Raw genomic sequence first — 15,380 nt, 5'->3', positions numbered from 1 at the left:
GAATCGCTTCTACCTCAAGGTGCTTCCACTTTTCACGCAAAAGCCACCTGACCCTCTGAACATAGGCCTGCTGGCAAACTTGCTTGTACTGTTATTTCAGTGCATCTTCCACCCATGTTGGTGTCACACTAACCACAGGGCAGCTGTCTCATGAAATGCAGCAATTGAGGGCAGGTTTGAACATGAGTGGGCCTTGTACTGACCTGGCAATAGGCAGAGTAGGAAGTCAGAACCCTGGACAAAATGTTTAGGGTATATGCATAGGAGCTTATATCATAGAAAATGTAAAACCATTTTTCCATAGGTGGTGGTGATAGCTATGTTGCCAACACAGTCTCATCCACTTCTTACACTGCACAAAATATACTGATGCCTTCTACACAGAAGATACCAATTTCCTACCAATAAATTCCCTTGCCCATGCATCCCTTTCTCACAGGAATAAGCCTCCTGTTATGAATGGGATTTTATGGCAGAGTTAATAAATGAAAGAACTCACAATGTCTTATAGCAATAGCAATAGCACTTACATTTATATACCGCTCTATAGCTGGAGCTCTCTAAGCGGTTTACAATGATTTAGCATATTGCCCCCAACATTCTGGGTACTCATTTTACCGACCTCGGAAAGATGGAAGGCTGAGTCAACCTTGAGCCCCTGGTCAGGATCGAACTTGCAACCTTCTGGTTACAGGGCGGCAGTTTTACCACTGCGCCACCAGGGGCTCTCTGTATTTTATAGGACTGTATTTACATTGTGTTAGTACCTGTTTACTTATAAAAGTTCAGTCACTTTCATGCTATGTTGTCAACACACTCTCCAGCTATAGTTTCATAGAAAATATCCTGAAGGTAGTAATGAAATCCAGCAATTCTTGATTTGAAGGACAAATATTCTCAAAAATGTCTATGTTCTTCGCTGCAGGTTTAAACCAAGTCACACCATGCAATTTACTTTTCCTGTGGCATCTCTATGTTGTAAAAGGACACACAGAAGACATTCCATTAATCTTAGAAACATCCCTTGCTAGGGTCATTTTCATGGCACACCCAAGGGAAAGCCTCTGCTCCCATCACAACAATCCAAACCAGATGCAGTTGAAAGGGAAAGTAAGTGTTTCCAGGCTGAGAGAACTGAAAATCCGGACATAGACTATGAAATCTGCAGCATCCCATAATACTTCTGTTGAAAGATGGCAAGAGGGCTTTCTGCTCTTATACTAGGGTTCCATTTTTGTTGTCATATTTCAATGTGGCCCGGGGGAAGTTGAGGGTGGCGTATTCTGTGGCATTGTGGGTCTGCAGGCTCTTCACCTCTTCAGTGGAGCGCTCTCGGACTTTGGTGAAGACCTGAATGTCTGCATAATGCACATTGCTGTCATCACATTTCAGGTGCTTGGGTTTGCTCACAGTGGCATAGACTGGGAAGTCCGACACATCATCATAAACTGGAGTGACATCAAATCCCTTTGAAGAGAGAAAGGCAGATAAATCTACATAAACCAAGACAAGCCCAAGACATTTGGGTGCATGAGGCAGAAACTCCAAATGCCCTTCACCTTTTATCCATTCACATATGGAAACACCCTGTGAGCTTGGAGGATGCATGCCAGCGGGGTCTACCAGGGCAAGATTCTGACATACTGAGGCCCTGAGCTATGTCAAACTTAAAAGGTCCCACAGCATTACATAGGAACCTAGGAAGTGGCCATATACTGAGTCAGACCATAGGTCCGTCAAGCTCAGTATTGTCTACACAGACTGGCAGCGGCTTCTCCAAGATTGCAGGCAAGAATCTCTCCTAGCCCTATCTCGGAGATGCCAGAGAGGGAACTTGGAACCTTCTGCATGCAAGCATGCAGGTGCTCTTCCCAGAGCAGCCCCATCCCCTAAGGGGAATATCTTACAGTGCTCACGGATTGATTGATTGATTGATTGATTGATTTATATTCTATTTCTATACTGCCCTTCCAAAAATGGCTCAGGGAAATTTACACAGAGAAATAATAAATAAATAAAATGGATCCCTGTCCCCAAAGAGTTCACAATCTAAAAAGAAACATAGACACCAGCAACAGTCACTGGAGGTCCTGTGCTGGGGGTGGATAGGGCCAGTTACTCTCCCCCTGCTAAATAAAAGAGAATCACCATGTTAAAAGGTGCCTCTTTGCCAAGTTAGCAGGGGTAGTCTCCCATTCAAATGCAAACCAGGATGGACCATGCTTAGCAAAGGGGACAATTCATGCTTGCTACCACATGAATTGTGGTAGTTCTCCTCCCACTGCAAACCAGGTTGGATGTCCTACCCTGGAACATCACTCACCCTCCTTGCTGTACTGCTTATAGGGAGCCAGGGTGGTGTAGTGGTCAGAGTGCAGGACTAGGACCGGGGAGACCTGAGTTCAAATCCCCATTCAGCCACGAGACTTGCTGGGTGACTCTGGGCCAGTCACTTCTCTCTCAGCCTAACCTACTTCACAGGGTAGTTGTGAGGAGAAACTTAAGCATTTAGTACACCGCTCTGGACTCCTTGGAGGAAGAGCGGGATAATATAATAATAATAATAATAATAATAACAATATACAAGCACCTGTAGGGCTGAAGTTTAAGTGGCCACTTGCATGTGTGAATTAGGGCTGAGAGGGAAGGTGTAAAGTTTGTCTTAAAACTCAAGGCAATAACAACCTGCTTACATGGCATTGAGTGAGGTGCTTCACACAATTGGTGAAATGCCATTTAGGTTAGTGTTTAGCCCGCTCTCCCCACACACGGGCAGGGAGCTGTCCCTCGGAGGCCGGGTCAGCTGCCCACATGATTGCCGGCTCTGTCACGGCAGCGTGGCAGCCAGCCCCTGGAAGTTCCAGGATGCCCCATGAGAGTGTGCAGGGCATTCCGGAGAGACCCCCAGGGCCAGGAGGATTGTTTTAGCCTCCCAGCGGGGGTCTCCTCGTCTCCTCATTCCCTCCGCTAACCTCGTTTAAGGGGAGAGGTACTTCTGGCAGTTTGTTGCCGGGAGCCGCACAGCTCTCGTGGCAGCAGACGACCAAGAGCAATCGGGCTAGGCTCAGCTTATCCAGATTCCGCCTGGTTGTGAGAATAGCTTCAGTGAATGCTGTGGCCATAAATGCTGAAAACTATCAATTATCAAAAAAGTATTTGGGGAGGAAGTTTACCTTCTTGCTCTCTGGGTGCTGTGCAGTTGGCTTACTGGTTCTTGAGCCTGCAAAAGAAAGAGCTGATAATCAGGGGAGGAACATAGCCGGTTAATATCAGGAAACCTAAAAACTGGAAACTGAAAGCCAGTGTGGTGTAGTAGTTAGAGTGTTGGACTAGGACCAGGGAGAACTGAGTTCAAGTCCCCATTCAGCCATGAAATTCACTGGGTGACTTTGGGCCCAAAGTCATTTATCTCTCTGCCTAACCTGCCACACAGGGTTGTTGTGAGGATAAACATGACCATGCACGTTGCTCTGGGCTCCTCAGAGGAAGAGTGGAATATATATATATAAATAAATTTAAAAACCATAAAGACATTATAATTACAGAAGATATGGTGACTCCTGAGAAATGTTAATAGTGAAAGTTTCCTTTACAGAGAGAGAGAGAGAGAGAGAGAGAGAGAGTGTCCAGCATGAGTTTCAGTTCTTATAAACCTCTGAAAACATGTGGGCACTGTAAATTCTCTATAGGTTTCCTAAAGAAACATTTTTTCATTCACATATACTGGTACCTTTTGGACCCCAGGTCCTTCTTCCTCTATATACCCAATGAAACAAACATTTCCCAAATCCAAATCCTATATTGTTTGTTAGAGGTAAATGGTAGCCAAAAAACTGTCAATGTTGACTAAAAACAGTCAATGTCAATATTTAAAATGCCCAACAGGACAGGAGATTCCTAGGCACACTTACAATGGAATACATCCTATTGAAACCAGTGGGGTTTACTTCTGAATGAGCATGTAAAACACATGGCAGTTAAGAGCATATATGTAAATGATGTTGTTTGCATAATGTGCAGTTGATTGCATAATGTGGGGTTACTAGTAACAGTACTTGACTCCTCAAGGCCAAACTACACATCTATGGTTTCTTGAGGAATTCACCATTCCTCTTTGTTGGGTTAAAGATTTGCAAAGGTCTCAGCCAAGACTGCTCACACTGGTCACAGGATCAGTTCAAATAGCAGAAATAGTTGCTTCTGGGGCAAATAGATGCTTCAAAAGAAGCAATTTTGCAGCAAAGGAGGAAAGTGTTAACCTCTTGTGCTGTGATCTCATGTCAGATCAAATACATCCTGCCCACCCCACACAGCTGTTGAAGGGGTGCTAAAAAGACCCAGTCCATTTCCTGCTTTAAACCTGCCTGTTAAGGTTTTGTGCACATTTAAACTCTTGGTTATTATTCCATTCTTTGAATGCTGAAGTGGTCCCATGTCCAGTTTCAACTCCCTCGCATGTGACCTTTGCAAATCTTTAACCCAGTAAAGAGCAAGGGTGGACGTGTGACTCCCTCCCTAGAGAAAGCAGGGATCTGCTACTTTGGCAGGGAAGCTTCACAGGCAGCTTTGGTGTGCTTTGGCCCTCCCCCCCTCATCACCAGCGGTCATGGCAACGCCCTGCAGTAGGAACGCTAGGACAGAGTTTTCCTTTCAAGCCCTCCAACAAACCCCGGGAACATTCTGTTTATTTCTCTACCAACTTTGTCCTCAGCTGTGTGTCAGTGAACATGTTTTGCAAGGCTACGGCCGCACTGGGCAGGTAGCTGCTCCATTTATTGCTCTTGGCTCCTGCTTGCTTGTTTTTAGAGAAAAGTTTTCAGCTCTAAGCAGACAGTCCGAATTAATCTTCATTCCCATGGTGATAGGTCCAGTGCAGTTGTAATTCTCCTGATCTGTAGTCATGTTCCAACTATCCCAATTTATCATGGACCGCCTCTGTTTTCAGATTTCTAAATCACTTTCCCCATCTTGTTCATTTCTTGCTTTTGAGGGATGCCTTGTTAAAACTGGGCTAGTGGAGTTGCTAGGATTGTCATTCTTCAGAACTCAGTTCCCTTCCCAGACACACTAGAACATAAATCTCTGGGCGGATCAGTGGGCAGATATGCATTTTGTCTCTAGTGGGTAAATATGTGGGTCTCTTTACCTTCCCTGGAAAGCCACTGCCAGTCACTGCAGACAATACTGAGCTAGATGGACCAAAGGCCTGACTCGGTATAAGGCGGCTGCCTATGTCCCTCTATTCACTAGGTGAGCATCACAAGGCAGGGTTGGGACTCAAGGGGGAAAGCCATGTTGCAGGATAAAGCTCCAAATGTCTGGCAAAGAAGCTGTGCTCCAGGCTGCCCCAAGTCAGAGCTCTGTGCCTCCCTTCCGGCCCTGCCCTCCAAAAACGTGGGGCAAAAGTCATTACCTGGTTTTTCTTTTTTCCTCTTAGCGGGTGAAAGGCAGTTCCTGAAATAAAGAAGACAGAGAGGGACATGAACTTCAGAGGATTTGGATCTTGTAATTGCCCTTAATCCATGAATGCAATGCTTTTTTACCAGCACCAACTGTGTACCAACAAGGTGGGGCAGGCCCTGTTTTGAATGCCTACAGTCAAAGGACACAATCCATGGGGTTTGCACAGGAGAGCTTTGTGGTGGGTTGTGTCCTGAATCTTTACTTAGTAATAAGCCTGCTTATATCAATTTACGATTGTTCAGAGGTAGCCTAGTGTGTTTGGGTAGATCTGTGGGTGGAGCTAGCCACCTAGGGTGGGCAGGCTCTGGGGTGGAGCCCAATGACATTTGGTGGATCTGGGGCAGAGCCAATGGTTGGGGACAGATGATCCCAGTGTTTTTTGGCAGGACTGAGAGGAGCAGCCAGATATTTGGGCAGGACCTGGTGTGGAGAACACCTCAAATGCTGCATCTTCACCTAAAGTATATAGTTTTTAAAATGGCCAAGGGTTTTTATTAAAGTCCCTCCCCCCACCGCTGACCATGAGCCCCAAAGTAAAAGCGTCAGTCAGAATTGTGCTATTTTCTGGTCAGCTGGCATCTCTTCTCACCCGCCCCCCAACAGAAGTTATATGCCTCTGTTTCCCCCCATCCCGGAAAGGTTTTTTGCAGGGGCTGGATTCTCAAACGTATGATGTTTATTTTATTTATTTCTACATGTATATCCCACTCTTCCTACAAGGAGCCCAGAGCGGTGTACATGGTTATGTTTATCCTGCCTCACATCATTTTGTTGACAACCCCATGGCCACGCAATATTCCCTATCGGTGATCAGAGAGTATGTACACACAATGGCTTACTGGGTTTAGTCAATTAATGGGGCTGCACCCATACGAAATAGATTCCACAAATATAATTAAGCTGCTTGAAGATTTTCCCCTCCGTTCCTATGAAGCCCGTGCTGTGCCTTTGACAGCTGCAGCAACTCAACAGGTGCAGCTTCTCTCAGCCTACAGACCCAGCACCTTGAGGTTGCTGTGGCACATTCGAACAAGCCAAAGGGCCCGAGGTGGGTGGGCGGGCACCAAAGAAGGCACAGCTTCCTCAGCTCCTCTCTTTCCTGCCCTGCCCAAGAGCCATGCTGCCTGCAGGCTGGCCATTCGTCAGGTAGAGCTGTGCAGTTAACCGCAGATATGGGGGATGAGAGAGAGCAGCAAGCAACCCAAGCTGCCTCCTTTGGCACCCGCCCCCCCAGCCCCCCCCCCCACTCATTAGATGAGCCACTGCTGCTATGGGGGGATACTTCAGCAGCTGTTGAATTTCAAGCCTCTTACAGGGAACGAGGGAAAGGTGGCTATTCTAGTCCTGCTTTGTGCCCTTTCCGCTTCGAGACTCAGCACTGTCACCGCCTGATAGAGGGGGGCAAAAATACCACATTGCAGAAAGGCTATTGGGATATGGAAGAGTTCTGTGGCGAACGTTGTCTTGCTCTGCAGATGGAAAAACACAGAGCGGGGAGGAGGGGGCAATGAGAAGGAGGCAGGGAAGTCGGGAAGCTTGTTGTGAAGACACCCACCTAAAAAGTCATTTTTCCATGGAAAGGGCTGGAAACAGCCAAGACCAGCTGCTGGGCAGAGAGCCACAGTTAGTGGCTCAGTGACCTTCTGCAGCAAAACCCAGCCAGCTTTCCTAGTGGTGCTCCCCCCGGAAGCCGAGGGCTAGCACACTGACCAAGAGCATTGTGCAGCAAGTGCACTCTGGCCGGATCCTGGAACGAGACGAACAACATCGTCTCTTCAGCACAGACCCCCGCCCGCCCGCCCGCCCCACCTCTTCCCAAAACTGCACACTGACTTTTGCTGCCAGTGTTTCCATCATAACCTCAAACGTCTGCTCTTCTGCAAACACACAGACAGTTCTTCTGTAGCTCCATTTTATTTCAAGGTCCCAGACTTTGGAGACCTCTCTGTGCTTTTAAAAAGTCAAATACACTTGTTTTTATTGTCCTGTTTGGACATTTCATGTTTATTTTTATTTTAAAAACAAACTGCATTTAGCATAATCAAGTGGTAAAGCTTTCCCTGAGTGCCCCACGCAGGCAAGAGATGCTGTATTTGTATGTTTAAATGTCAGTTCACCCCATGAGCCACCTAATGGTGCAGCAGGGAAGCGACCTGCCTAGAGAGCAGGGGGCTGTTGGTTCGAATCCCCGCTAGTGTGTATCCCAGAATATGGGAGTTGTAGTCCAACATCTGGCGACCCAAGTTTAAGAACCCCTGACTTGAGTGGTATACGTGCAACTCCTGGCAATTAAAGCAGTTCAGCTTTAAATATAATCATTGGCATCCCTGGCCTGTTTCCTAAGAAAGACAAGGGCCCCATATCAGTTTTCAGAGCTGCTTTTCTCTTGTATTGGTTGGCCAAGCAGAGGGCATTTTAACAAGCTGCCTGCAAGCAATGGCTATTCTGAGATTGTCTGCAGGCTAATCTCCAGCTCGTCTGTCCGAAGATGGATGGCATCTCCCGGCCTCAGATGGATGAGCTGGAATTAGAACGGACAAGAACAGGAGAGCGCTCAAGCAATGTGGATGCTCCCTCTCCAGACCAGATACAAAATGTTCTCTGTGACACTAGCTTACCCTCCTATTCTTCACATACACCCACCCACCTTTCTCACACATGCACAGTCTTGCAGCTGGGATGCTATTCATCTTTACCACCACCTCCAACTTCATTTCATTGCACTAAGCATACTGTTGTGATGGTAAGCAAAGTGTGCCATCAAGTCGATTTCAACTCCTGGCGCCCACAGAGCCCTGCGGTTTTCTTTAGTAGAATACAGGAGGGGTTGACCATTGCCTCCTCCCGCGCAGCATGAGATGATGCCTTTCAGCACCTTCCTATATTGCTGCTGCCCGATATAGTACCAGCGGTTGTGATGGTAGGACCCCCATTTTAGGGCCAGTAACAGTTCAAAAGGTGGCTCTAGTTTCCAAAGTAAAGTGTGCCATCGAGTCAGTGTTGACTCCTGGCGACCACAGAGTCCCGTGGTTGTCTTTTGGTAAAATACAGGAGGGGTTGACCATTGCCATCTCCCACCCAGTGTGAGATGATGCCTTTCAGCATCTTCCTCTGTCGCTGCTACCCAATATAGGTATTTCCCATAGTCTGGGCAACACACCAGCGAGGACTCGAACCAACAGCCTCCTGCTCTCTAACCCTGCCTGTAACACTGATGGCCGGTGTTTGTCTAAGCTGGATCCTGGTCTAATAAAACTTGGATATAACATAGTTATTTCTGCACAAAATTATAAACCCCAAATCATTCATAATTGCATAGCCAGATAATTATATTTTTGTCTTATCAAAACAGTAATACATGTATTAGAATCTTTCCCCCCTTTCTCCTTTATTTCTGGGCATAGTTCCGGTACCGTGTTCAAACCGTCAGTAGAACCAAGCAGTACTGCTACTCCTGGACTGCACCACTTTAGGGAGCAAGTAGGAGCAGCTGTATGTTTAAATTCTTTTCTAAATCTACTCCCCATCTGTGGAAAACTAGCAGCATGTCAGGGGAAAGTGTTCAGCCTAACTTCCCTGAAATACTATGCATCTATCAGATGGGTGTGTGTGTACATGAGAACAGTATTATTAATGATATCATATGAGATGTATATATAACACTTTGCAACAACTATGCAGCTCTACTTACTGCTTGGAATGGCACAGCCCAGAAAAGCCTCATCACTACATCATCATTGTTTACTATCATTATTAAACAAACACACAACAACACAGTAGGCATTTTCTCTGTAATTGACATCAATCATTCATTCATTTATTCATTCATTCCCCGCTCTGCTAACTGGGCAAAGAGGCACCTTTTAAAGTGGTGCTTCTCTTATATTTAGCAGAGGGAGAGCAACAGGCCCTATCCAGCCCCAGCACAGCATCCCTCCAGTGGCTGCTGCTGGTGTCTATTTTGTGATTCTTTTTGGGGATTGTGAGTGCTTCTGGGACAGGGAATCATCTTATTCTTTTTCTCTTTGTAAACCGTGTGGATAACTTCTGTTGTTAAAAAGCGGTAAATATAAATATTCTTAATTCTAATTCCAAGTCGTTCATTCCAGAGAATCCAGGTAATGTTGCAGCCAAACTGCTTCATTCCCAATTTTTCCCCCTGTTCTCTGGTCTTTTTAAAGACCCGGTTTGTGGCCATTGCCACAAATGCCAGACTCTCGCATATCGACTAGCAAAGTGCTGTACCAGCCCCTGGCAGTAGCGACTTATCCTAACGAGCGGGGGAGGGGGGGAAGGCTCCAGAGATGGAAGTTTGGTCTGCTCCTCTCTCTCCGTGCTGCCTCGAGGCTGGCCACCCATCAAGTAGAGCTGCACGATTAACTGCGCAGCTCTACCGGCCGGCTTGCAGACAGCGCAGTGCAGCTCTCGGGCAGGATGGGAAAGAGAGGAGGACCCTGAGCTGCTGCCAGGAGTCTGCAAGGCAGATGGGGAAGCCCCACCTTTCTGTATTGCTTGCCCTGCATTTCTCCCCATCCCACCCCCCCACCCTCCAATATCAAGCCATTGAAATTTCAAGGATCGCTTTCCATTCTCAGCTGAAGACTGATGGCAGTTTCTGGTGCATCCAGGACAACTCTGGAAAGTTGCTACCCCAGACAAAGTGGCATATACATCAACTCAAAAGTCATCCCTGATCAATCTCTCTCTCTTATATCTATATCTATACATACACACACTTTTAGGGAGGAGAACTAATCTTGTGGTAGCAAGCATGAATTGTCCCCTCTGCTAAGCAGGGTCTGCTCTGGTTTGCATTTGAATGGGAGACTGCATGTGTGAGCCTTAGGGGATGGGGCTGCTCTGGGAAAAGGACCTGCATGCCTGCATGCAGAAGGTTACAAGTTCTCTCCCTGGCAGCATCTCCAAGAGAGGGCTGAGAGAGACTCCCGCCTTCAACCTTGGAGAAGCTGCTGCCAGTCTGTGTAGACATTACTGAGCTAGATGGACCAAGGGTCTGACTCCGTATGTAGCAGCTTCCTATGTTCCCAAATACCTAAATGAACAAATTTTTAAAAATGTTAAAGCATGTTCTGACTTAGCACTGTCATTTCAGCTAGACACAGACAACGACGATATATTCACAAGAAATGCTGATGTTGTATTTTCCTGTGAAACCCAGTTATGAAGCTCCCTTTTCTCCTTCACTGGGGAGGCATTTCTCTCTGTTTGTAGTTCAAAAACTGCACATAATTGGGCTTTGATCAGAGGGTGGGGGGGGGAGAAACATAGCTAGCAACCTGTTTGCAAAATCCCTCATGTGAGTTGAACACTCTGCACAGGTACAACAAAAGAGGGCAATGAAGGCCCTCTTTGTGCAGGCAGACAAAAGTGTGGGCCCTGTCTGGCCCGTGAAACTGGAGTTCTTCTTCAGGAAGAACTCCAGGGAGAACACTGTAGATTTCAAGTAAGAGAGATCAGGTCGGTAGCAAAAGCGATGGGAACCAGTGTGGATTTGAGTCTGAGGTTGTGCTAATTTGGGGGAGTCTAGTCCTTGTAACTTATAAGAGATAACTTGGCTACATTTATCTATGCTCTGGCAACCTCTAGGCTAGACTACTGCAATTACTTTACATGGGACCTGTACTTGAAGATTGATCTGCAACTGCAGCTGGTGCAAAATACAGCGGCAGGGCTACTGACTGGGACTGGGTGATGGGGAACCTCTTTTGCCACCAGTGCTTAAAGAGTGCCACTGGCTTCCAACCCACGCCCTAGCACAACTGGATGTGCTGCTGCTTGACCTTTAAGCTTGTGCTTCACCTACAAAATAAAGTTTACTTATAAGTTGATTTTATTTAATCACTTGAGAGCTGGAGAATACAACCTTCTGGCTGTGGGCATGGGAGGACCTGGCTTTCCATTTCTGCTCAACTGAAGTAGAGCAGGGTCTACCTTGGGAGTCCACATACACACAGACATACACATACACAGAGAGAGAGATACCAGGAATGCCTTTTGAGCTGATTTAAAGGAGGGCAGCACAACCAGCTGCTGTTGGGCTACAGTTCCCATCATTCCTGACTATTAGCCGCTGTGGCTATTGAGAGTCGTAGTCCAACAGACGCTGGAGGGCTGAAGTTGTACAGCCCCGATTTAAAGGTTTCTAATCAATTAATGTCATGCCTATGTGGTCCCTAAGAGTCAACACCGACTTGATAGCACTTAATCAATCAATCAATCAATCAATCGCTCTTTGTTGCAGCTCTATGTTGAATTAGTGCTGGAAGATTCAAGAATCAATGCAAACATCCCTGGTGGTGAGAACAACATGGGGGGTCATGTGAGAACAATTCTGGGTGTCAGAACACTGGCTGACATCCAGAGTAACTGACTCATAAGCAGTCCCATTTAAATTGACACGGCAAATTAGCCATGCCTAGCTTGTCCCATTAATTTCAATGGGACTGCTCATGAGTAACTTAGTCTGGACGTCAGCCAGTAATTAGAGTCACTACATCTGGATGCCAGCTGCTGTTCTTTTTTTTTTTTCCCAGACATTAACCACAAAATCAAAGCTCGAAACAGCCACCCCACATCTAGACAACTTTACATCAGTCAAGGGAATAATCCTCCTTTCTCCCCACTAGATGATGCTAAGTTTCTTCTAAAGTTACCATCTGTCAACACTGAATCAAAGCTGAACGTCAAGATTCGCACTCTGTCCTTTTTGGTTTTGCTCTTACTATTCTATCACAGCAGCCTTTTGGAGGCACACAGGCAAGGTGCTTTGCTGGGCCAGGAGCTATTCCCACCTGCCACACACCGAAGCCCTTGCCATTCTGGCTGTTAGGCATCTGGGACTCGGATGTTTCACCCCCAGAGATCAGAGATGTGTGCTGTTGGGAATGAAAAAGGGAGGAGCTGGCATCTCAGAGATGGGCAGAAGAAGCTGAGCTGCGAAACACCGCCAGAGAGCCCCTGGTGTCCCAAGCCTTGTTTAGGCACTCAAAGGCCCAAGTGGTGGTTTGCAGACCCCTTTAAAAAATAAATAAAAGGTGCACCTGGCTGAGTAAAGACCAGGACTGAAGAGACCCCACTTCAAATCCCCGTTCAGCCATGAAACTCACTGGGTGACTCTGGGCCAGTCACTTCTCTCTCAGCCTAACCGACTTCACAGGGTTGTTGTAAGGATAAATATAACCCCATGTATACCACTCTGGGCTCCTTGGAGGAAAAGTGAGATAGAGAAGTAGTTAATGAATGGATGAATGAAATCAGAACGCCTCTTGTTCCAAATTCCCTAACAGGAAGTGCTGGAACTGCCTGTCAGCGGCACTCTCACCCCTGGACTTCGGGGCCAAAGTCCAGAGCCTCCACACCCCCTGGGGGCCACAGGGCCCCTCAATCTGTCCTGGGGGGTGTGCTTGCTGCTGGTCCACACTGTGCTGGGCAGCCAAGTGGGATTATTATGGCCTGTGCCAGTTGCTTTAGAGACAGGGGGGTGGGGTGTGGGGAAACAGATTGGTGGGTTGGGAATATGTCACGTTGCCTGTTGAAAAGCTTCTGCTAATGCATATTTGCATAAATAGACCTGCTTTATAGGTTCAGTTGTCGATTGTGCCCCCAAGAACCCATGTGTTAAAAATAGTGTGTGTGTCACGGGGTGTGTGAGAGAGAGAGAGGAGGAGGAGGAGGATGCTTAACTTGCAGCCAGGATGGGGGGGGCGCCTCCAAAGGCCTTTACGTCCAGACCGCAAAATTATTTGGGTGCACCCCTGCCTGGGGTAGCAGTGCCTCTCCGAGCAAGCAGAGTGCTCTGTACATGCTCAGAGGCGCCCTTGTCTTTAATAAATACCTCTGCGGAGGGCAGAGCTTTGGGCTAAGAGGCATTGGGGCTCGGCCCCTGCGGCCCCTGCCTCAAATTCAGCTCAGAACACGCCCTCTTGCGGGGGCAGACAGACCCAAGAGCAAACGCGACTCCGCGGGGCTCTCTGGGGTGGATTTTACCCTCTGGCCGCCGCCTGCAGGTGCGAAAGTGAGCGGACGAAGCGGGGACCTGGCTGTGCCTTTCCCGCGCGCTGTTGCTTGCCTGCGCCTGGGCGACGGGCAGAAAAAGCAGCGCGGCCCCGACCCTGCCTGGCCCAAGTCGCGCCTCGCCCACGAAAGCAGCCCGCTGCTGCTGCTGCTGCAGCCTCGCAGGTGGGCTGGAGAGACCAGCCCCCCTCTGGAGAAGCCGGGAGGACGGCGGGGGCAGCCCAGCCCCTGCGCAGCAAATCCGACCCGAGCGGGGCACTTTCCCCTGGTGGCCAGAAACCCTCCCGACCCGGAGTGGTCACTCACCAGCACCCTCCTCCTCCTCCTCCTCCTGAACAGCAGCCGCCGTGGTGGTTGCCCATGCCGGGGTCCCCTGGAAGCCGAGCTCTCCTCCGCTGCTCTCGGGGGAAGGAGGAGGAGAGCGCCTCGCCAGAGCGCAGCAGCAGCAACTCGCGCTTCCTGCTTCCCTGTTCGCTCCCCCCCCGCCCCGCGGCAGATCCAAGCCTGGGGAGTGTCTGCCTGGCCGGCTCGGGTTTCTTCTCCTCCCCACCCCAAGGATCGCGCGCGCCGGGCGGGCTGCCATCTGCTGGACAGAGTGACCGGCGGCAGCTGCGCTTTCCCTGTCTGTCTCCTCCTCCGCATTTGCGCCCGACTCGAGTGGGCAGCCGCTGCCGTGAGCAACTGGCGGGGTGTCCGTCCGGCTGCTTCCCTCGGGGACGGCGCCCGCTCTCTGCCCTTCTTCAGCAGTCCGTCCCCCCATGGCAGGGCTGCTTCTCCGGCTTGGGTCCCCAGATGTTGCGGGACGGCTACAGCCCGTCTCAAGTTCGGGAAGCCCCCTTGCCTGCCACTGGGGTGGCGGCGGCGGCGGCGGTGATGAAGATTACCCCCTGGCCTTCGGGGCCCAACTCCTGGGCCCCCAGATCGTCTTGAGCCTGTCCGGAGTGGTGTGGTCGTCCCCAGTGGGATGATTAGGACCTGTGCCAGGAGGTGCTTTAGAGCCAGAGGGGGGAAAGAAAGAGGTGGGATGGGGATATCTGGAGTTGCCTGTTGAAATGTTTCTGCTAATGCATCTTTGCATTAATACACCTATTTTATATCCTTACATTCGTGTGAGTTCAGTTGTTTCAAAGTGTGTGTGGGGTGGGTGGGGGTGGATGATACTTAACTTCCAGCAGGGAAGTGGGGGTCCAGGCTCCAAAATCACCTGGGTGCACCTCTGGACATACAGGGAAGACACAAATAAATGAGCAGAGGGGGGATTTTCAAACACTCCTTCCACATATTAAGAGACATTCCAGGCCAGGACCTTCCCAGTGGGGATGGGGTCTGATCAGTCACTTGCATGCTTGCTGTATCCTCATTGGGCCTTTTGCTCATGGCTGCATCTGAAGATTGTAAACAGACAGACTACATGTATCTCAGCAGAAGAACTAAAACGGGGGGGTGGGGTATTCCAGGAATTTGTCTAGGGTAGCCCACTGTTTCCCTCCCCTCCGGCAGTTACTCCTGCTAACTGAGCAAAGAGGCACCTTTTAAAGTCGCAATTCTCTTATATTTAGCCAGAGGGAGAGCAACTGGCCCTATCCAACCCCAGTACAGCATCCCTCGGGAGTGTAGCTATCATTGAGTGGATGGGTTCAAAGAACCCGGGGCCCCCAGCTCCTGAGGGTCCCCCAGCTCCACCCCTCCCTATTTTCTTCGTTATCTCCCTCACTCCGAGGGGCCACCAGGGAGAGCAGTGAACACAGGCCCCCTCCCCCCCACACCAGCTCCATAGGAACATAGGAAGCTGCCTTTATATTTCAAGGTTTCATGCAGGAGTCTTTTTCAGCCCTGCCTGAGGATGGCAGGGATTGAACCTGGGACCTTCTGCATACAAGTAG

The 15,380-nt window shown here is 48.9% G+C and overlaps 1 protein-coding gene across 1 annotated transcript; it reads right to left on the bottom strand.

Annotated features, from left to right (window-relative positions):
• Positions 1-246: 246 nt before the first annotated feature.
• C8H11orf52 (chromosome 8 C11orf52 homolog) lies at positions 247-14,227 on the bottom strand. The gene is made up of 4 exons (XM_053269671.1): positions 13,804-14,227; positions 5,414-5,454; positions 3,174-3,220; positions 247-1,467 (listed from the first exon to the last, which is right to left on the bottom strand). Exons 1-4 carry the CDS (start codon positions 13,857-13,859, stop codon positions 1,216-1,218), a joined length of 396 nt encoding a protein of 131 aa, XP_053125646.1. The 5' UTR covers positions 13,860-14,227; the 3' UTR covers positions 247-1,215.
• Between the last annotated feature and the right edge of the window lie 1,153 nt (positions 14,228-15,380).

Source organism: Hemicordylus capensis, chromosome 8 (genome assembly GCF_027244095.1).
Source record: "Hemicordylus capensis ecotype Gifberg chromosome 8, rHemCap1.1.pri, whole genome shotgun sequence".
NCBI lineage: Eukaryota > Metazoa > Chordata > Lepidosauria > Squamata > Cordylidae > Hemicordylus > Hemicordylus capensis.
Note: the sequence above shows the minus strand (reverse complement) of the source record. Positions and strands in the feature narration are given on the sequence as shown.

Bases quoted from the DNA above. Each gene is read 5' to 3' on its own strand.
- C8H11orf52 (XM_053269671.1), bottom strand. From the start codon at position 13,859: ATGGGCAACCACCACGGCGGCTGCTGTTCAGGAGGAGGAGGAGGAGGA. The intron at 3,221-5,413 runs GTAATGACTTTT...TTTCTTTTGCAG, and splicing joins GAGGAAAAAAGAAAAACCAG to GCTCAAGAACCAGTAAGCCA. The intron at 1,468-3,173 runs GTAAACTTCCTC...CTCTCTTCAAAG, and splicing joins AGCACCCAGAGAGCAAGAAG to GGATTTGATGTCACTCCAGT.